A 21806-nucleotide genomic window follows, 5' to 3' on the forward strand; every position below is an offset into this window, starting at 1 on the left:
TTTCTTCCCATTCATACCTCTACTCACAGTGATCTTATTTCTGCCTCCAGAATACCAGTGAAAATGCTCTTGTAGCCAATGTGGGATCAAACTATGGCTAAATGCAGCAAGCACAACACAAGGATTACCACCATCTCCTTTAATCTTTCAGCATCTGACATTATCAACTACTTCTTCCTTTCATGACATCTTGGTCTCCTGATTTTCTCACTACCTCTCTGGTTACTCCTCAGCTTTGAGTTTGTGGGTTTTTTTTTTTTTAAGATTTTATTTATTCACTCATGAGAGACACACAGAGAGAGTGAGAGAGGCAGAGACACAGGCAGAGGGAGAAGCAGGCTCCATGCAGGGAGCCCAATGTGGGACTCGATCCCAGATCTCCAGGACCACACTCTGGGCTGAAGGTGGCGCTAAACCACTGACTCATCCAGGGATCCCTGAGATATTCTTTTATTTCTATTCTATACGTGTTCTTCAGCTTTTTCTCCTAGAGTGCTATCTTTCCTTTTTTATATAATCTTATAGCTAATCTTATCCGTTCCTATTTTATATGTAAACAACTCCAAGATCTTTATGCCTCGTCAAACCTCAGTCCCATATTCTAAGATTGTATTTATTTGACAGTGAGAGCAAGTGAGCACAAGCTGGGGGAATGGCAGAGGGAGAGTTCCGAAAAGCAGGCTCCTTACTGAGCAGGAAGACCAACATGGGGCTGATTCTAGGACCCTGGGATGAGCCAAAGGCAGATGCTTAACCAACTGAACCACCCAGGCACCCTCAGTCCTATATTCTAGACTCTAATGTGCAGTCTACTAGATACTTTTACATAGAGACTCCACCAGTATTTTAAAATAAATGGCACCAAAACTAAACTCATGCTCCCCATCAAACTCCTCTATTGGGTTTCCTATTCTCATGAATAAGAAAAATGAGATGGATTCTAGAGTTCTTCCAAATTATTTATTTACAGAGGGTAATTCTGGTAACCTCCGCCACCAAAGTGTTTAGAATACACACATGAATGAATATAGGGGTTTGCTGATTTAATAAGGATTGAGTTTCAAATATATCTGGGAAAAAATGTTCATTCTTGGTTATAAAGGGAATTTAAATGAGGCAGTGAGGATTTTTGCCTATTAAGGTGGTAAACATTTTAAAAATTTATTATTTTTTAATAATAAATTTATATTTTATTGGTGTTCAATTTGTCAACATACAGAATAATACCCAGTGCTCATCCCGTCAAGTGCCCACCTCAGTGCCCGCCACCCAGTCACCCCCACCCCCCGCCCTCCTCCCCTTCCATCACCCCCTAGTTCGTTTCCCAGAGTTAGTAGTCTTCTATGTTCTGTCTCCCTTTCTGATATTTCCCACTTATTTTTTCTCTTTTCCCCTTTATTCCCTTTCACTATTATTTATATTCCCCAAATGAATGAGACCATATAATGTTTGTCCTTCTCCAATTGACTTACTTCACTCAGCATAATACCCTCCAGTTCCATCCATGTCGAAGCAAATTGTGGGTATTTGTCATTTCTAATGGCTGAGTAATATTCCATTGTATACATAAACCACATCTTCTTTATCCATTCATCTTTCGATGGACACCAAAAGATACCCCACACTGATGAGTTTGCAGCAAAATGAGTTCTCAAGCCCAATTTTAATTGGTTAAAATTTTCTGGAGGGCAACTTAGCAATATGTATCCAAGAAACTTAGTCTTTTATACTTTTGACACAGTAATTCCCCATCTAGTAATTTATCCTAAAGAAATAACTAGATATATGCATAAGGATTTATTTGGTGTAGTATTTTCATATTGAAAAACTGTAAAGCATCTAAAGAGTAACGCAATCAATTATATTATGATATGTCCATATAATACATTTTATGTAATCATTAAAAATTAGGCTTTGAAAAATATTTAAAGACATGGGAAAATATGATGTAATGAAGAGTCAGGGTTCAGGGGTACCTCATGGTGCAGTTGATTAAGCATCTGACTTGGTTTCAGCTTAGGTCATGATCTCAGGGTTGTGAGATCTAGCCCCACATTGGGCTCTGCACTCGGTACGGCGTCTACTTAAGATTCTCTCTCCCTCCCTCTAAAATAAACTTTTTTTTTTTTAAAGTCAGGATTCAAAGGCATGTTCATGTATGGTATGATATGTTGGTATTACAACGAAGATATGCATGGGAAAAAGACTAAAAGGAAATATCTATATAAATACATATTTAGGTCCAGATTTCCACTTTTGTTATCTTTTCATTTTTTTGTTTTTCTTATAACCATTTTTATAAGAAAAAGGATATATGAATGATAATGCCATTTGTATTTGAACAAAATAGTAGATATTTTCTCAGGATATATTTTTAGTTTTCAAATTTAATTTGAAAGTTCCTCACTCTTCCTAATAAAGAAGTTCTTCTCCCCCCCCCCTTTTAAAGATTTTATTTATTTATTTATTCATGAGAGACAGAGAGAGAGAGAGAGAGGCAGAGACATACCCAGGCAGAGGGAGAAGCAGGCTCTCCACAAGGAGCCCGATGTGGGACTCCATCCCAGATCTTGGTATCACACCCTGAGCCAAAGGCAGGAGCTCAACCACTGAGCCACCCAGGCATCCCTCTCTCTTCTTTTCTATTCTCAGTGCAGACTCTTGGTATCTTTTTAGTTATACAATATTTAATATATAAAGTTGTATTGATTTACTAAAATTATAGGATTAGCTCGAGTTAAAGAAAATAAAGTAGTAGACTGGAAAGAGACCTGGTGTCATAAAGATCTGGATCTAAAAATTTGCTTAAGCACTCACCAATTCTATGTCCTTGGGCAAATCATTTCATCTCACTGAGTTTCAGTGTCCTTCACCTGATAAAGAACTATTGTGAGGCTTGGGAGGTAATATGCTAAGTTCAAATTCTGCCTTCTGGCACACAGTCTTTAAAATTAAAAATTTTTAGTGTCTGTAAAATTATTAGTGATTGTAAAGAAAATCCCATATCACCATTTCCTTAGTTGATGGACTGAAGATATTTGGAACATTTAATGAACACAAATACATGCAGTATTTACAGTGTATTACAGTGTAATACACAAGGTAATTCTTTGAGAAAAGCACATTACTGATAACTGATTAAAATGACCTGTTTCAGTTTAATTCATTGTTAAAAATGTACTATTTCTTCTTTTCAGGTAAAGGACTTATCTTCAGACACACTTCTCCAACAGCATGATGATTTAGATTTGGCTTTGGATAGTTGTTATAGTGGAGATACAGTAGTTATTTTTCCAGGAGAATATCAAGCTGTAAATCTTGCTTTACTGACTGATGACATCATTATAAAGGGTTAGCAGGGCATTCTTTGCAATCTTTTTATAGCAATGTATACGGGAAAAAATGTGCATTAGAAACATGATTTACCTAACACAAAAATCCCTACGTACCTTTTATTTTTTTTATTTTTTTTTCCTACATACCTTTTAAATTAAGATTTTCTCACCTGTTCATGAATACTATCTGTACAGGTGACCTTATTTGGACATAATGTACCGAGTGAATCAATGAGATTACTACTTCCCCATGATAATGTAGCAGTATAAGCAGATTCTAAAAAGATCAAAACCAGAAAAAAAAAAAGCAAAAACCCTATTGGTAACATTTTTAATTTGCTCCATCTATATTTTTATCCAAACTACTTTTTCTATCTCTATTGCACTTATCACTGTAGTAAGAAAACCCAAATGTAAGGCTATATTAAAATGTATTCAAACATTTTCTCAGGTCAATTCACACGCAAATTTGCTAAAATAGAAGAGTTTACTAAATTTCTTTTAGGTTCTGAACCTCTTTAGTAATTTTAATCCTGCCTTTTGACATTGCAGTTAGGATATTCCCACTGTCAGGCCAAAAGAAAAGAACCAGGTAACTTAGGCTTTTTTGCCCATCAATTCAAAAATTGAGCAAAAATTCACTATATCTTGATAACTAACCAGTAGTATTTGCTGAACTGCATAGGTAATAAGGACTATCCTTGTCATTTTCAAATTTCATAGCTTTCTGGAAGATTCAATCCTTATTTTTAGGTTGATTTTATATTTAGATGATTGCTTTGGCTACTCTAGATCAAAATTGTGGATATGATTAATCTTGTAACCTCTAATTCACAAGTCTCTGACAATCTTTTTTGTTATGGTAATTTACTATGATTTTGAAATCAGGTTATGGTTAAAACAATTTTTATATCTTAGACATTTTGTAAATGACTGCTGATTATGTAATAGGAAATTGAGAAAAATATATTATGGAATGAGTATGTTGAATAAATACATAGGTACATTTGTATTGACAATAAGCCCAGATTCTTCCATCATGGCATCAAAATATGGACAAAAGATTAAAGTATCTAATTAGTTAACAAGTAGATAATTACATATATTACTTATTAAAAATATGTGAAAAGGACAATTAGTAATAGCAAGTACTATTGCATGACTGAAGGACTTTAAACTTTGGGATTACTGATTTGTTTTTGTCTCTGTGAATCAGGAGTTGGAAAGAGAGAGGAAATTATGATTACTTCTGAACCGTCTCATGACAGTTTTGTGGTGTCTAAAGCTGATAATGTGAAGCTAATGCATCTATCTTTGATACAACAAGGGACAGTTGATGGTATTGTGGTAGTGGAGTCTGGTCACATGACTCTCGAAAACTGTATATTAAAATGTGAAGGAACAGGAGTGTGTGTTCTTACAGGGGCTGCTTTGACAATTACAGACAGTGAAATAACTGGTGCCCAGGTATTTCATTTTATAAAAACAGCTTTACACGATAGTAGATAACTATGAGTGATCTTAATGTGCAAAGGACAACAATTACTTTATCTTTGTATGGAGTTACAATCAAGCTTAGAATCTGGTAAAGGACAAGTACAGAGCATCATAGCACATGTAGGAAAAATGAACTAAGTCCAAAGTAAAGAATCATTAGCTTTAAGTGTGATTTTTTTATAATCTAGGAATTGGCAGCTACAAAACAGATCATGAGTCAGTTAACTTGTTAACAGATTAGTTAAAAATAAAAGAGTTCAAGTCTTCAGATAAGAATCACAGAGCATTAAAAGATTAGAAAATTGAGGGATGCCTGGGTGGCTCTGTGGTCAAGCATTTGCCTTTGGCTCAGATCATGATCCTGGGGTCCTGGGATCAAGTCCCAGTATCAGGCTCCCTGTGGGGAATGGAAAGATTAAAGAATGAAAATAATAGTATCATTTTATAGAATGAATTTCCACCAAATTGAGGAAGTAGATGTTAGCAGCATTAAGGGATTTAGAATACATATAAATACATTTTTATAACTATTTGAAAGAATTGCTTAAGGAGATTTTTGGCCCCCTTCTGGAGATTTCACTTGGGTGGGAGAGCAACGTGACTCAATGAAACTATGTGACCTAACACTCCTTCTAGGCCCAATGATCTTCTAACACAGATAATACTAGTTTTCAACATTTTTAAACATTATAATAAATCATTACCTAATTATATTTTTGTGTAACTTAGTGTTTTGTGAGTACTAATATAGAATTACAATGTTTGTATCTAAAGAAAATTTTGGAGAGGTACATGTGTGTTTTAGAGATTGTTTTATTTGCTTTTAATTTACAGGGTGCTGGTGTTGAACTGTATCCTGGGAGCATAGCTGTTTTAGAAAGGAATGAAATTCATCATTGTAATAACCTCAGAACCAGTGACAATTCAAAAAGCACCTTAGGTGGAGTTAATATGAAGGTATTCTCATATACAGTTGTTATATATACAGTTGTTATAAGAATTAGAATTATCACAAAAATACTAAAGTATTATTTCTAGACAAAGTTTAGTTTAAATGTTATCATTGATTTGGAAAATAGTAAAGATAATTAAAATATGGTTTAAATGATGGCTGCTATAAAACAAGTTTAACCTTCTAATTTAATAGTTTCAACTTAAATTCTTAGTGAATAGTTTTGCTTTTATAAAAATGTTTTCGATTTTTCATTGGGTGGATCTGTATATTATGTTTTGGGAAGTAAGGCAAATAAAAAAATAATGAATATATTAAGAAATATTTGTCTTACTCTCAAAGATTATAAGCTAGCCAGTTAAAATAACCAATTATAATAGCAATAATTTTTAAGTGAAGTGCCTTCCAATTCCTTTCTACTTCTTTAAGTTCTACCTTTCTAGATTCCTCTCTAGACTTAATGTAGTTAATGAAGTTTTTCCCTAGAACTGTAGGTTACATATAATTATTTGAAATTACTTTTGAGATGCAGTTGTTTTAAAGAAATGTGTAAAACCAAGAATTCTAGAGTTCATATCTTATTTTTATAGAAATTATTGAAAAACTAATTTCCTTGAATAATTTAACAGGTTCTTCCAGCACCAAAATTGAAGATGACTAATAATCATATTTACAACAACAATGGCTATGGTGTAAGCATTCTTCAACCAACTGAACAATTTTTTATCGTAGCAGAAGAAGCCCTCAACAAAGGGGCAGCTTCAGGGGATAAAAAAGAGGACAGTATGCTCTCCAGGGTAATGCAGAATCTGAACCTAGAGATGAACAACAATAAGATAGAAGCAAACTTGAAGGGGGATATCAGAATAATCACAAGTTAAAGCATCTGGATTTATGTTATGTTTTATATTTCAGATATTTGTTTAGTAAATAATTCTCATATCCCACAGAAATGGTAGCTTTAATTAAATTCAAACCCTATTAAAACTATTAAGCATTCTAAAGCTTTCATTGGATGATTCATTTTAACTTTTTAATATGTTTTGAGATATAATTCACACACTATAAAATTCACCCTTTTAAAGTATATAGTTTAACAGTATTTACTGTTTTTAGTTATATAGACCCCACCATCATCACTATTTAATTCCAAAACAAATGTGGTTTTATTTTTTTTCAAATGTGGTTTTAAACATTGTTTTTGATACTCAGTCCAGTAAGCAGCATTAGGTGTTCTATGCAGATAATAGGAAAAAATTAAATTTATAGCCAATTCCTGATTCATTCCCGTTTATCTGTGCTAGGAACTGGAATTAGGTAAGAAAGCACTGTAGCACTCACTGTATTTATATAGAATTAGGTTCAACTGTAGGAAACAAGGAAATCCAAAGAGAGGTAAAGAATATAGAAACAGATTTCTTCCTCATATTCAAGAAGGCCAAAGGTAATCAGTATAGGGTTAATAGATGTTCCGTGTTTGTATTTAGTGTAGGTAGCTGTCCATGTTAGAAATTCAAATGTTTTCTATCTTGTTTTACCACTGTAGGGCTTCCCATTCAAAATCACCACATGGGCCAAGAAGATGGCAATTGTTGCTCAAGCCATTATGTTTAAATTCCAGCCAAGCAAAAGGGATAGGACCTTCCTACAAAGTTACATTATTCCAACTTTCATGCCTCCCTCCCGCCATGAGCTAATTACATGGCTTCGCCTAATTGCTAAGAATTTTTTTTTTTGAGTCTTTTAATTGGACTGCTGTGGGTCCTCTAAAATAGGCCGTTTGTTTTCTAAGATAAAACCAATGGTCTTTTTCACAAAGAGAACTCATACTGATTTTAGCACACAAAAGGAAATAAGCACTCAGGCTCACTTATTTTCCTTCCTCAATTTGCCTTTTACTTCATGTGATCTGTAGCTTAGCAACATGTAACTCAGGTAACACAACCTAACATGTCATGTTATCTAAGTTACAGGTCACTCCGTATTGCCATAGAGAATCTGTTGAGGCTGGGTTGAATGGTTGTTTTTCAGTTTCATCAATGGCCTTTTCATGTATTTTTTATACAAGGTCTTGTTAACTGGGTGACATGAGATAATTTTACTTATTGTCATGGAGGCTTTAACAAGAATAGTCTTTCTATAATGAGTTTAATGAACTGTAAGAGGGGGGATTTTCCTTTCCAGTCTTCTCCACCTCCCTGTTTTTGGCTTCAGGAAGAGGCCATAGACAAAGATAGGATCTTTTGAGAGGGAGCAGAAAGAGCAAGAGCTTTGCATGTGCATACTGCTCACTCACAAGTCATTTGCCTTTTTATCTGTTGCCACCGTTGTTTCCAACAGATTTCTCTTTTCCAAGGCCCTCTTCAGAGCAGGTTTTTTTCCCTATTCTCTCGAGAATGAAAAAGCATTTTTTAGATTTTCTAAGAAATTTGATGTTTTCTCCCTCCCTTACCTTCCCATCTCTACTTTCCCCTCCAGTGTACCAAATTATCACAACTTTAAAGGTGTAACACCAATTTATTATCGCACAATTCTGTAGGCTGAAGTTTGACATGGCTTCCACGGGGCTAAAATCAGGCTGTTGACAGGAATTTTCTTTCTGGAGACTTCAGGGGAGTTGTTGTTTTCCTGTGCATTTGGGTGGCTGGCAGGATTGTTTTCTGCAGTTGTAGGATTGAGATGTTTCCTTGATGGTTGTCAGGCAGGGACTGCTCTCCCAGCTTCTAGTGGCCAGCTACATTTCCTGGGTTATGGCTTCCTTCCTCTGTCTTCTGAGGCATTAACAATGGAGTCCCTCTACTGCCTCTTTTTCAGTCTCACTGCTCTGACCTACTCTTTTAAGGACTTGGCGGTTAGATATAGCCCACCTGGATAATCCATAAATTCATCTCAAGGTCTTCAACTTTAATCACACTTGCAAAGTCCCTTTTGCCATGAAAGATACATATGTACATAGTCCCTGGTTCTGGGGATTAGGATATGGACATCTTCAGTGAGGGGCCATTATTCTGCTTACCACTTATTTTAACCAATTTTCTAGGTCAAGGGAAGACCAATCCAAATTCTTTTCCTCAAATGGGATTTAAAATGTTTCCCAGGATTAACTAATCCATGCATAGCTTGCGTTTCCCGATTTCCGTTCTGTCCTTCCCTTTCATTCTTAGAGTATTGGCAATGGGTTTTAGGAACATTACATCCCACTCTGTATGTGCATTCCAAGTAATAACTGCTAGTTTTAAAGTGATACTAAGGGGTCTCTGCCTATGCTAAAGACTGAAATGAGATTTACAATCCAGGATTTCTAAGGACATCTCATCACAGTTGCTGGAAATGGAAACATTAGAATTCGGAAGGTGAAAACTGTACAAATCAAGATTAGAAGAGTGGACTCTGATGGTAAACAAAAAGGGATGAAGTTTAATCCTTTTTTGCTTTTTCATAAGACTGGCAGTGGGAATGGAGACTTTCTTTGTTCCGTTACTCTGCCAGCAGCAGCTAGGAAAGAGCTTCAACTGAAGAGAAGAATGGGACCCACAATAATAGCGCATGTTTTCAGTTTATGAAGTAAAAGCAGTGAAAGTAGCAGGTGGCTACAAATCAAAGAACTGAAAGGCATTCCTCTGGCAGCACAGGGTACAGAAAAGCTGCTCTGATTATTGGAGCAAGTTGCCATTCTTGGTGAGACACCTACCTGAAGTGCCTAAGTATTATCTTCTAGACTGAACAGTTACAACCAAAAGGCATTGCATTTGAGAGGGGTCTAATTTTTCTAAATTATTAAGGTGAAAAATGAGAAAACTAAATATACTGTATACTTTCAGGGACTAAACCAAACTAAGTTTCTTAAACAAATCTATATATAGACAGGTTTCAAGAGTCTGTGAAGTACTGAAAAAATAAAAAAAAAACAACAAAAAACCTTATCAATGAGAGAGAGAGAAAGGCGCAGAGACACAGGCAGAGGGAGAAGCAGGCTCCATGCAGGGTGCCTAATGCAGGACTTGATCCCAGAACTCCAGGATCACACCCTGGGCCAAAGGCAGGCGCCAAACCGCTGCGCCACCCAGGGATCCCCAGTACTGAAATTTTAAGTAAATTTTGTGTACATGCCTTTTGGTGGACAGTCCACAGCTTTCAATTTATTCTCAAAGGAGCCTCTTAGCCAAAAAGAAGCTTACGCCCACTGATTTGGGTAATATTTAAGCTTCCTAAAAAAAAAAAAGCTTCCTTTCACATATTCTTCATTGTTTGGTCAAAGCCTTAAACATTTGTCTTTAACCAAAATGTTTTTTCTACAAAACACTGACAGAAAACTCAGGCAACTTTATAACTCAGTGTATTAATACTGAACATTCAACACTACAAATACTTTGGTGATTTCAGGTTTTGTGGTTGCATAAGATGTACATTTCTTTTACTTACCAATAAACTTCTGAAGCCATTGATAGGTGTCAGAATACTAGGTTGTTTTGGAAATGCTCAGAACTATTACTAATGCCAAAAAAATTTAATTTTATTTAGATTAGAAGGTTAAACAAATCCTATTATTTTAAAAAGAGCTTTACATTTTCAATCATTTGAATAATTACTAAAATATTAAAAATATAGTTATTTTACAATTTTACAGGTTAACATGGAAAAACACAGGTTTACCAGCTAAAATGAGAAGTGTTAAACACTGGATTATGTAGACAATTTCCTTTATTGCCTCTCTACTTAAAATTTAGTTCTAGTTTGAAGGAAATACGCAGTTTCAAAGTCTGGAGATTCCTGAATGATCGCCCATTAAGATTAATTCTAGGGTGACCAACTTGTTCCAGTTGGCCACCCTAATTAGTTCCCAGGAAGAGATTCTTTCCTAAAAGCTAAATTATTACTGAAGTAATCTGATAACCTCAGTTAGCTCTGAAAGATTCAATAGTAAATTTTCCCCACAGGAGTCAGCTTTTACACTATACCTAGTAGGACAGTCCACTAATATCTAAGGCACGCAAACACACTTTTAATAATTTTCCTGTCTCCCGGCCAAATCTTTCAGGGAAATCCAGTGGAATTCAGAAACCTTATTTTCAGTCAAAACCAAAACCCGTCAGTTTCAGTGCAATTCAGAATTCCATTTTTAGTGTCCTTACTGTCCTACAATCCAACTCTGCTTCTAGAATTAGAAGCAGGGAAACTAGCTTTCAAATAGGTGCTTTGGGGCAGCCCGGGTGGCTCAGCGGTTTAGTGCCGCCTTCAGCCCAGGGCGTGATCCCGGAGACCCGGGATTGAGTCCCACGTCAGACTCCCTGCATAGAGCCTGCTTCTCCCTCTGCCTGTGTCTCTGCCTCTCTATCTCTATGAATAAATAAATAAAATCTTAAAAAATAAAGCTCTTTAAAAATAAAAACAAAAAAAAACAGGTGCTTTGCCACAGCTGATGTCCTTCCTAGCTGTCTGTGCTGACCCTAAGCTGATCCACTGTTTATGTTGTCCTGGTCTGTTCCTTTGGCATAGGTGATGTCCAGAGGGTTTTGTATGTGCAGCTCCGTAACATGGGAGATTCCATCAAATTGTAGCTGTTACTTAACACAGTGCCAACAGTTTCTTGACTGACAGCTCTTCGGCATGGCTTCCAACAGATTCCCCCAGTTACCCTTTTGGCCTTGCTCTGGGCCCAACGGAGTTTTTAATTCCCTTCTACATCACCCTCAGTCTCAAAGAAAGCTGCTGAGTCATAACTGCTACAATCTTCCAGCTTCTACACAGTAAAGATGTCATCACAGACAGAAAAGGTCTATTCTCTCATTCCTGCCTAAATTTCTAGAAGGGCAGACTCAATTTGGTCAGTGCCAACTCTCATTATACTTCCAAACCCTTATGTATGTGTGTGGTGGTCTACATATTCCTTCTTTCCAAATTCTCTCCTCCTGTGTCTAGCTACTTTCCATCTCCTGAATGGGAAAGGGGTGCAATCAGCTCTCATTTTGGAAACACTTTCCAGTCACCTTGCACCTGCTGCAACATCCCTTAAACTGAATATTCTCTTTGGTCTAGGCAGACGGTAGAAGGATGCTTGAGAAAGGAAACATAACACATTGGTTGCAGTCTCCACGAGTCTGATCATTTTTTCAAAGAAGTTACTTCTGGATATGACGTTATAATGGACTGACAATTGAAATGGACTTGACTTTCACCTACAGCTATGACAGTCTGACAGTTGATTTTCCTTTCCACTCCCATGGAAACAACTAGAAAACCAAATGATCTATTTTTTAAAAACAATCTCCACACAATTATATGTATCTCTGCATGTATGTGTATATATACCTGAATCAACAGCTTTCACGCATCAGACAAGCAATGCAGAACTGTATAATCACCAAAATAAGGGAAACAAATGAGTCCTAAGATCACTCTGCCTTTCTGTGTGGAGGCACTTTGGTAGATCATGGCAGAGGAAGAAAGAACCAAGCAAAGCACACACAGTCTCACAGAAAAGAAGAGACAAAGGCCGGTTTAGGGAGGATAGCTACAATTTATAGGGCAGAATACAGACAGGAGGCAGCCACAAAGAGAAGGGTTCTAGAAATCTGCATAGCCATTTGCTTAGGTTTTTAGTTAAAGACTAAAAGATTATTAGAGGTCTCGAAGTGGTTCTTTCAACCTTTAGGGGATGTAATTTGACATCTCAGTCATTCTTGATCATCTTGATTTCTCGTTTGTGGTTGAAGTTTGTGGAGAAATTAGTACCGGTTAAGCGAGGCATTGAATTTATACATTCTGTGGTACAAGATTTCACAACACGTGCAAAAGGCAAGAGAAAGCATGGTCCAATGACAAGGCTAGAAGTTCAGTATGGTCGGTAAGGAGGACTGAGGCTAGAGTAGAAGAGGTGAGAAGTTTAGCCTCTACTCTCAAGGCTCTAGGAATCACTGGTTAAAGGTGGGAGTGGGTGGTAGTGGTATTAGATTTGAATGGGAATGTTTATTCTGGCTGTAGTATGGAGAATGGATTGTAGACAGCAGGAGGACTTCCAACAGGAAGATCAGTTAAGAGGTTGCTGCATCACTGTACATCCAAGTTAACGATAGCCTGAATAAAAGAGGTAGTTGGGCTTACAAAAGTACAACTGGAAGGTGTTTTGGGAGAACTACATGTGGCAATTTATAAGGTTTTGACAATTAAGTAGCTGAAACTCCTGAGACTTAAACAAACACTTGAACAGGGAAGAGAGTATAGGATAGGGCACAGGGTGAATTAGGTGGTTTTCTTCAGTCTGGTAAAGTGCTGAGTTCTTTATTTCTGTAGGATACCTAAGCAGCAATGTATGTCAAACAGCAAACAGTTGTTAGTATGATCTGATGCCCAGAAAGGAAGTCTCAGCTGGATACAGAGTTGAGACCCTAAATAGATAGGAGTCATCAGATGATCAACAGCAGGTGATCTAAAGCACATAAATAGAGGGGATCCCTGGGTGGCTCAGTGGTTTAGCGCCTGCCTTTGGCCCAGGGCGTGATCCTCGAGTCCCAAGGATCAAGTCCCGCATCAGGCTCCCTGTATGGACCCTGCTTCTCCCTCTGCCCGTGTCTCTGCCTCTCTTTCTGTCTTTCATGAATAAATAAAATCTTACAAAAAAAAAGGGGGGGGGGACATAGAGAAGATTTTGAAAAGGATACTAATGTAAAATATAACCTGCCCAAGATCATTCATGGGCCCTAGAGCAGCTTTAAGATAGGAGTCCAGTTCTAGTTAATCCAAAGCCTTTGTAATCTCTACTGTACTGTGCTATATCTCAAATAAGCGATGTAAAAATTTATTGAAAACCTAAAATGTTAAAAACATATAAATATCTCTATGAAAATGAACTTGATGCATGGGTGAAGCTTTACTTACCTTCATTCTTTGACTAAATATAACCTTAATTCAAGAATTGTGTAGATTAATTTTAAATTCTAATTAAAATTAATTTTTACACTGCAAAATAACTTAGAAAAGAGAATGGGATCTTGGTCTCAGATTTTATCAAAGACAAAACTTGGGAAAAAGTCAAAATGTTCAGCCCTAGGTCAAAAGTTTTATTCAGGGATCAGAGGTTCATGGAAAATTGTGCACTGACCAGTATTTACTAGAAGAACAACAATTCCATTTCAAGGCTATTTATTCTAAATACAAGTAACAGTATCACTTGGTATACTTTGAAAAACAATACAATTCTTCCTGTGATGCATAAAACTAAGATGTAACTGGCATTGCATAATTATTCTAATGTGTAATGTCAACAATGAACTACATGACCAGTATTTGGTATAATACTTTATTTTCTATTGTATTAAACTAAAGCCAAGAAAATATCAAGTTAATTTTAAAGGCAAATCTTTACTCCTTAAAGAAAAAAATACAAACTGGTAGTTTCAGAATCAGTATATTTTACATAATATAAACAAAACCACTAATGTATCTATATGCTTGGTTTCCTTAAACTATAATGAACCACAAAATGGGTGGAAAATGGGTTTACTTACTGGCATCAAATAAACAACTTGGGAAAACAGGTTGCATGCATTTTTTAACTGTCTATGCATAGGCACTGACATAACAAGTTTTAATAGCCACCACCTCCTCTTCCTTGTCCAAAGTAACCACTCCCATAGCCCTCTCTGACACCCCCTCGCTGGAATCCCCCAGAACCTCTGTAGCCTCCTCCACTAGACCCTCTATAGTCTCCTCCAGAACCACCTCTATAGCCACCACTGACAGCTCCTCTATAGCCTCCGCCATAGCCTCCCCGATAGGAGTTGGAGCCACCAGCATAGCCACCGCCACTGTAGCCTCCGCCACCAACATAGCCTCCACCACCTCCATAGCCTCCGCTGCCATAGCCTCCACCACCATAACTAGAACCTCCTCGTCTATATCCACCTCCATTGTCGTATCGAGCCATCTTGGGAGGACGTGGACCATCTCCATACCTAGGAAAAGTACAAAATCACCACTTTAGCAAAGCATCCTTAATACATCTCAACTAGTCACAAAGCATAAACATTTAGTCATATTTGAAAATTTAATACAATAAAGGAGACGAAGCCAAGTGCACAAATACAAAAAGAAATAAAATCTGACTAGAAATAAAATTCTCCACAGAAGAATGCATCGACTGTAACCATCTGTTTTTCTAAAATTCTTTTTGGTTCATTCTCAAAGATCTTACATTTTGACAGTAGGTCCTTACAGCTTTAGATGGTTCACTTACTGAGCCTCAGCTATACAGCATTCTACAAAAGCAGTAATATGTAAGAGGCTCCTGGAGTTGGCAGTTTGATCTTTATCACCAAGTACTTTTTTGCATTAACTCTGAAATATGTTTTTGAAAAATGCCTGTGATTTATTTACACCTAGATCTGATTCATGTGGCAAACAAAAAAATGAGGTGTAATGAAAAACTGCATAAATCAAGATGTCTCACTTGTTAACAACTCCAATTCAGCATACCCTTATTCTTCCTATGCAGTTTTTCTTAAAGACTAACACTATGAAATTCACAGCTTTTCAAGTCAGAAATATAGCTGGGATCTAACTTCACTCCTTCACCACTCCTCTGTTCCCACCCCCCATTTCAATCCATCACCCATTCCTCCCAATTGTCCTACAAACCTATCTAATCTACTCTTTCCCATTTCAATTCTCCCTACTGTAAATTCAAGCCACCATTATATTCATGCATCCTAAACTCTGATATTTATCCCATCCTTTGTAGGTTCTGGAATTTTGTCCTTCAGGGATTATATGTGAAGCTTCCTTAATCACCATCCTTCCTGCTGAAAGTAATCTCTCCTATTCTAAACACCTACAATTGTTATCTACCCATGACACTTCTTTATCTTTCTTTTTGAAGACTGTCCTCAATAATTCTATATATCTGACCCACTGGGAGAGCAAAGTATACACAATAAATAAGTGTGCTGTTTTAGAAGCTATTTACTGCCTTAGTTTGAAATCCAGTCCTACCATTCACTGGCTGTATAGCCTTGGATCTTAATGTCTCTGTGTTAGTTTCCTTACTCATATTAAAGGGGAAAAAGATCTACCTACATCATAGATCAAATGTTAAAATGAGTTAATATCAGAAAAGCACTTGGCACAGTGCCTGGTACACACTGAATACTATGTGTAAGATTAATAAATTTTAAAAAGTAAACTAGTTATAGCAAAATGGGACTCAGAATTCAAAAAGGACACAGTTCTATATAATAAAATTATTAACAGTTTATAACCAAATGCAGTAATGATCCTTGAAAGGAAGATCAAAGAATTATTCTTGGATGATTAGAAAAATTTTAGTATGTTTCTAATATTAGATAGGTTAATATTTAAAATTTTGGGGTGTGATCATGGTATTGCTATGTGCTTAAAAGATGCATGAAGTATACTGATGTAAAATGTCCTAAGCTCTGCAACTTAGTCACAAATGATTAAGCAAAAGTAGGTGTGTGCACACACAAATGTATAAAAGCAGGTGTCACAGAATGCTGACAATTAGTGAGTTTAGGTTCTAAGACTTTATTGGTGTTCACTGTACTACTCTTCTGCCTTCTCGGCAGATATCAAATATTTCCAAATAAAAAGTTGTAAGCAAAGAAAGATTAAAAAGGTGGAAAAAGTCAACCAAATAAGACATTTTAAGAATTAAGAGAAATTTCACACTTAAGATATTTGCATTCTTGCATTCCCCTACTAAGATGAACCTTGAGGCTTTTCATTTGAAGAAGCTCCGATTTAACCCCTCAATCAACATTTTTTCATTGGAGAAAGCAAAAGAGTACCGTGGAAAGAGAATGGTTTGGGCTCTGTCACTTTCCTGTCATGGGACCGACCCTGGACTTTCTCTGACATGCACTGATACAATATACTATTAACACAGACAAAAATTAGTAACATCCTTTTTTCTGAATGTGTTAACCCGCATTAAATCTCATATTCAGTGTTTGTCTAGAATTTTAACGTAAATAAACAAGGCCTCTATTAGCTAACTGTGAATTTTAGGCCAGTGTAAGATTACTGTCTTCTGCTTGGTTCAAAGAGATGTTACTGTGGTACTCACCGTGTACTGCCAATCATGAGGTTGATACCAGCAGCTGAGGGCCTAGAGATTTGGCGAATCATGTTTAGCATATGTTCATTAACAGGGTCCAACTGGCTGATGATATTAGGCTGTTTGGTTACTTCAACAACCAGAGCTTCCATGGCTGCCCGGAGAGCAGTGATACAGGCAGCAGCTTCATGAGATATTTGCAGTCTGATCCTAAAGCAAAGAAAAATGATAAGGTACAAGAAGGGTATATATAGCAAAGACTACTGTCTCTCAATTTCACACATGGTTAAGTGATGGAATAAATTAAACTTCTTACTAAGTACCAATACTTTCAACTCCTGCAATGAACCCTACTTAGGCAAACACAGGTATGAAGAATGGTAACAGTTTTTAAGATCCACTGCTGGCTACTGGCAGGTATTGTAAACCAAGAAGTCTATCCAGCAAAATATTGTAAGCAATATAGATCATTCAGTTTCCAATAAAAGAATGAAAGAGACTCACATTGCTGGAGTTGTCAAGAATATGACTGAGCCTACTGACTGGTCAACTAAGATCTACTCCCTTTTTGTCAAGTGCTTACTACATGTTTACCAGTAGTCTCTAACCAACATACAGAGTACATGAAAAGGTACCCAAGTTTCAAGTAGATTCCAATTCCCTAGGGTAATATTCATGTGGGGCAGATGTAGCTTCAATGCCTATGCAATTGCTTCCACTGGTATGACTTACTATCAAGTATGAACTGTACTACCAAGATATACCACTACTCTCCAAGAAGAGACAATGTTATAAAACACTTCATTTCTGCCATGAAATTTTGTCATGTTTATTCCGCAAATAAAGTTAGATTAGCAGCTAAATCCCATTACACCTCAATTCTAAGAATGTGGTTTGAAGTTCACATCTGAAAATCCATACCAGTCATCTACGAGCACGATCTGCCCATCAGACTGGACCTTCTTGGAGGCAAAGAGAAGCAACTGCAAGGGAGTGACTAAGGTCATGCCCTTAGCAGAGATGGCTCGGGTTCGAATCTGCAGATGGAAAAGGAGGCAAGAGGAAACAGATGACATTCCAGGTTGTCAAATGCCATATAATTTATTGAATTATGCTTTAAAAATAAAAACTCACATTCCCACCGCGCATTAATAAGTAATGACAATGTAGATTTCTAATGTAAATTTTTCTTTTTTTTGAGGTTGGGGGAGAGAGAGGAAGAGTGTGCTGGGCAGAGGGAAAGGCAAAGAATCTCAAGCAGGCTCCATGCTCAGCACAGAGCCCGACACAGAGCCCTGAGATCATGACCTGAGCTGAAATCAAGAATTGGATACTTAACATACTGAGCCCCACACAGGCGCCCCTCAATGCAAATTTTTCTAAACTAATCTTTTCTTACCTTTTCACCAAATACAAAGAAGGGAGATGGGTACTTCATGTCTTGGCTGCTAAAAGGACAATTAACAGACGACTTGTGGATAAGGGCATTACGCCCTTCAGTGGTGAGAATCTTTCTTTTTTCCTTATGATAGCACACATTAGGGTACACACCAAAAGCCAGAAGAGAGATAACAACATCCAAATTATTATCTGGTCCAGTGTTAGTAAACACTTGGGTCAACAAGCAATCTGTTAAGAGGAATGGGGTAAAAATATCAGATTATCTGGCTAATCCTCGGATTGCATGTAAACTTAAGAAAATTAGGACTGACTCCTTCCCACCTCTTTTTTCAGATTTCCTGTCTTCTCAGAACTTTTGCACCCATATTTTAAGTTCAAGGAGAAATTCTGAGTCTCCACAACAAAAAACTAAAATACTTACATTCTCTTATAGACTCAACCATAAGAGTTGAGTAGTTGAGTGTTTACTTAAAGACAAAAGCCAACTCCTCACTCAGGTTATCATCTACTTGCTAAAAGTGAGCCAGACCTAACAGGTGAGTAAAGTGGAACATCTACTGTTCCTCAGTAGCTGTTTTTTTTAAAGACAGAATGACAGTTCAAGGGGAGCCCACTGGAATGAGGGCTGATGTTTCCACCCACACTATGCTCTTTAGAAGTACTTCCTCATGGTTGAGAAGCATGACAGTGACCACTAAGAACATGGATATATTCTGTGCTGGACAAACCTAAGTTCTAGTCTCATCACTTAACTGAATGAGTTTAGACAAGTAATTTAAACCTCTGTGTTTCCTCTTCTATAAAACAGAGTAATATCTGTATCTTGGGATTATTGTGAGGATTCTATCATATAAGATATGTTCCTTTTTTCCTTTGATTTTGACTTAAAAAATTACAAATTTAGTCCATTTACAACAGAGGAAAACATTTGTCTAGTTAGATTATATCCTTTTGAAATTTGCCATCTTGCCCAACTATGTTCTCTGTCTCTCAACTATAATACAGCTATGTCCAGTTGTGTGCTTCAATTCCCAACTTTAGGAAATGACGCTCTTTTAATATAGTTGGAGAACAAAAGATTAAAAGCTCAACTAATATAAGAAATAAACAGCTAAATTACTCTCTCTCCATCAAATATCAAAGCCTCCTTACTCTCCAGCACACTTAAAGGCACTTAAAATTTAACATGGTAAATTTCATGTCTAAACACAAATGTGGGCAGAATGATCAATCACTGGACAAAACACTATTTGAGGTTATTCAACGAACACAGGGTCTAAAGTCTGAAACTAAAAGACACTGCACTGTCAACGTGCACATGCTACATAAATGTCACTTTAGATAGATCCTTAGAATCTGAGAGTCATACCTTCTGGAAATCCAGAATTAATCAGAATCTCTTTGAGCTGAACTTTGGCTTCCCAGGTCATTCTTAGTGTAGCCATATTGAGTCTCTTGTGCTCACAAAAACGTATCTCTGCTTCTTCTCCACCCATTCTAAAATAGGTAAGAGTCATTTTTTTTAAGAGTCATTCTCAAAGCCCCAAAACACATTAGAAACTAAAGAGAGTTCTCACAGCTTTGTAACTTTCTGCTTTCAAATGCATACCTAGCATCATCCCAAGCCTGGAAGACCGATAAAAGGGCCACATGATCAGAAAATCTGTTTCCAGCAAAATTTCGATGAATATAACCCAGTCGCTTTCCTTCACTAATGAAAGGCTCCGGAAAGCAGGTTGCAGCAGAGATGGTACAGACGGCGTCTCCCACACTGAAACAGACAGGAGAATTCAGCCTCATACTTTCTTTCCAGCAGTTCACGAGCCATACTGTCACTGTGGGTCAGTCTTTACTGGCTATGATACTGCTTTATCAGCACCAAGACTGGCTTAACAAAGAACTTTTACAGTTGCTCCCTCCAGAAGCAGAAAGAGAAAAAAATGAAGGAGCTCTAATATTAATGGATGAATATTTATCATAAATTATGACCAAGTATTTTATTTTTCCTTTCCTTATTCTCTTCCCCATCTTCTCAACTCTCTTAATTAATCTTCAAAATTTCCTGATAAAGTATACCTGTTTTCCTAGTTCCATTTCTCTTTTAAAGACAACCACTTACGCTCCTCAGAGGAACTGTGCTTCCCTTTTGAGAAACTTGTGCTCTTTCCCCCAACAAGCTGGGCCCTGGTACCCATCTACTGGTATCATGCATTCTCATTTCATACTTTGCTTAATATCTGAAGTATGCCACTTCTAAGAATTTAATTTTTTCTTCTGAGCCCATCCTGTTTTTTATGGCAAGGGGAATAAGATCCTGAAATTGTTTTTCTACCATTTAAGTATCAGCAATAAAACAAAGCACTTACTAGAAAATACATCCCATTATCATCATTTTGCCAAAACGAGGCTCAATGGGGAGTTTAGCCAGGATTCGTCCCAGAGGAGTCAACTCATCATTGGCATCTAACGCATCAAGTTCTGTGGGGAAATATTTCTTTATGAGCAGAAACAGTAATGAACACTCCTTTAACTGAGGCAAAGATGAAAAATTTAAGGTTAATTGAGTTTTTAATATTTGTCAAGTCAACTGCCAGCACCATGCCCATAGCCAATAATTCTCTTTACTCAAAAACAGAACAAAACCAAATTCTGGAGCACCTAATAGGGAGAAGGTACTAGAATTAGGTCCTGTAAGCTGTAAAGCTTGAATACAGCCCATGCAAACTCTATAGATAAAATAAAAACTAAAATAACAGCATAAGTACATATGCCCTAAACAAGTCTCATGCCATCTACAGGTAATTTTTAGAGAGAAATGAGATGCGAAGAGCCAAAGTCTAAATAAAGTTCATATAGCAGATGAGTATTGGATTCAAAATCAGATTCCCTTGGCCAATGTTCTTAGTTTTTCCCATGATACTACACCACTTCTATGACATGATTAGAAAATACAAATAGAGATTTTAACAGATACACATAAAATACTAGATAGTGAGTAATTCATATTCTAATTGTTAAATACTGGTGAAGAGGTTTGTGGGTTTTTTTTTTTTGCTTTTTTTTTTTTACCAAAAGAAGACTCATGTTACTCCTTTCTTACCCCATGTTGCTCATTTTATAAAACTGACCACACTAAATACATAAGGTAGCACTGGAAGTCTTACCACAGCCTGCCAAATGTATCTTGATTCATCTGTTACATGTTAGTTGCCAGGACAAGACAAATGGCATAATTAACACGTGTTAGGTAGGTTCTGTGTTTATAGGTACCTCTAAGGGTATGCTCTGCTTCGATCACAGCATCCAAAGGTGGAGGTTCAATCGCCTTGGCCAGAAACTGGCCAATTCCTCCCAGACGCAGAAGTTTTATGCTCAAAGCAATTTCGTGTAATGGTGTTCGGAACATCTCAGGTGTCATATGGGTTTCAAGTCTAAGTGAAGAAAAGCAGAAAATAACCATCCACTCTTGTATATACATGTCTGTCTGACAAAATCTTTGCAGAGAGATAATCAGGTTTATAGAGCTCTCCTTCCCTCACCCTTTTATAAT

General features: G+C 36.9%; 2 protein-coding genes across 3 annotated transcripts in view; one reads left to right on the forward strand and one right to left on the reverse strand.

The window, feature by feature from the left end:
• The window catches only part of SHCBP1L (SHC binding and spindle associated 1 like), a 45201-nt gene extending 38413 nt beyond the window's left edge, over positions 1-6788 (forward strand). Inside the window, exons 7-10 of the mRNA XM_072830962.1 lie at positions 3198-3351; positions 4552-4802; positions 5667-5789; positions 6414-6788. Of these exons, the coding sequence (XP_072687063.1) occupies positions 3198-3351; positions 4552-4802; positions 5667-5789; positions 6414-6665 (780 nt within the window). The 3' untranslated portion in view covers positions 6666-6788. The remainder of the gene's footprint in view (positions 1-3197; positions 3352-4551; positions 4803-5666; positions 5790-6413) is intronic.
• Positions 6789-14066: 7278 nt separating this feature from the next.
• Positions 14067-21806, reverse strand: part of DHX9 (DExH-box helicase 9) — a 58820-nt gene continuing 51080 nt past the window's right edge. For both annotated transcript variants that reach the window (XM_072830960.1, XM_072830961.1), the window contains 8 exons: positions 21527-21687; positions 20623-20734; positions 19866-20027; positions 19626-19753; positions 18255-18484; positions 17777-17892; positions 16865-17065; positions 14067-14735 (listed from right to left, as the gene is read on the reverse strand). In XM_072830960.1, coding sequence (XP_072687061.1) covers positions 14369-14735; positions 16865-17065; positions 17777-17892; positions 18255-18484; positions 19626-19753; positions 19866-20027; positions 20623-20734; positions 21527-21687 — 1477 coding nt within the window. In that variant the 3' untranslated portion in view covers positions 14067-14368. The remainder of the gene's footprint in view (positions 14736-16864; positions 17066-17776; positions 17893-18254; positions 18485-19625; positions 19754-19865; positions 20028-20622; positions 20735-21526; positions 21688-21806) is intronic.

The sequence above is a fragment of the Canis lupus genome, chromosome 6, assembly GCF_048164855.1.
Source record: "Canis lupus baileyi chromosome 6, mCanLup2.hap1, whole genome shotgun sequence".
In the NCBI taxonomy this organism is placed as follows: domain Eukaryota; kingdom Metazoa; phylum Chordata; class Mammalia; order Carnivora; family Canidae; genus Canis; species Canis lupus.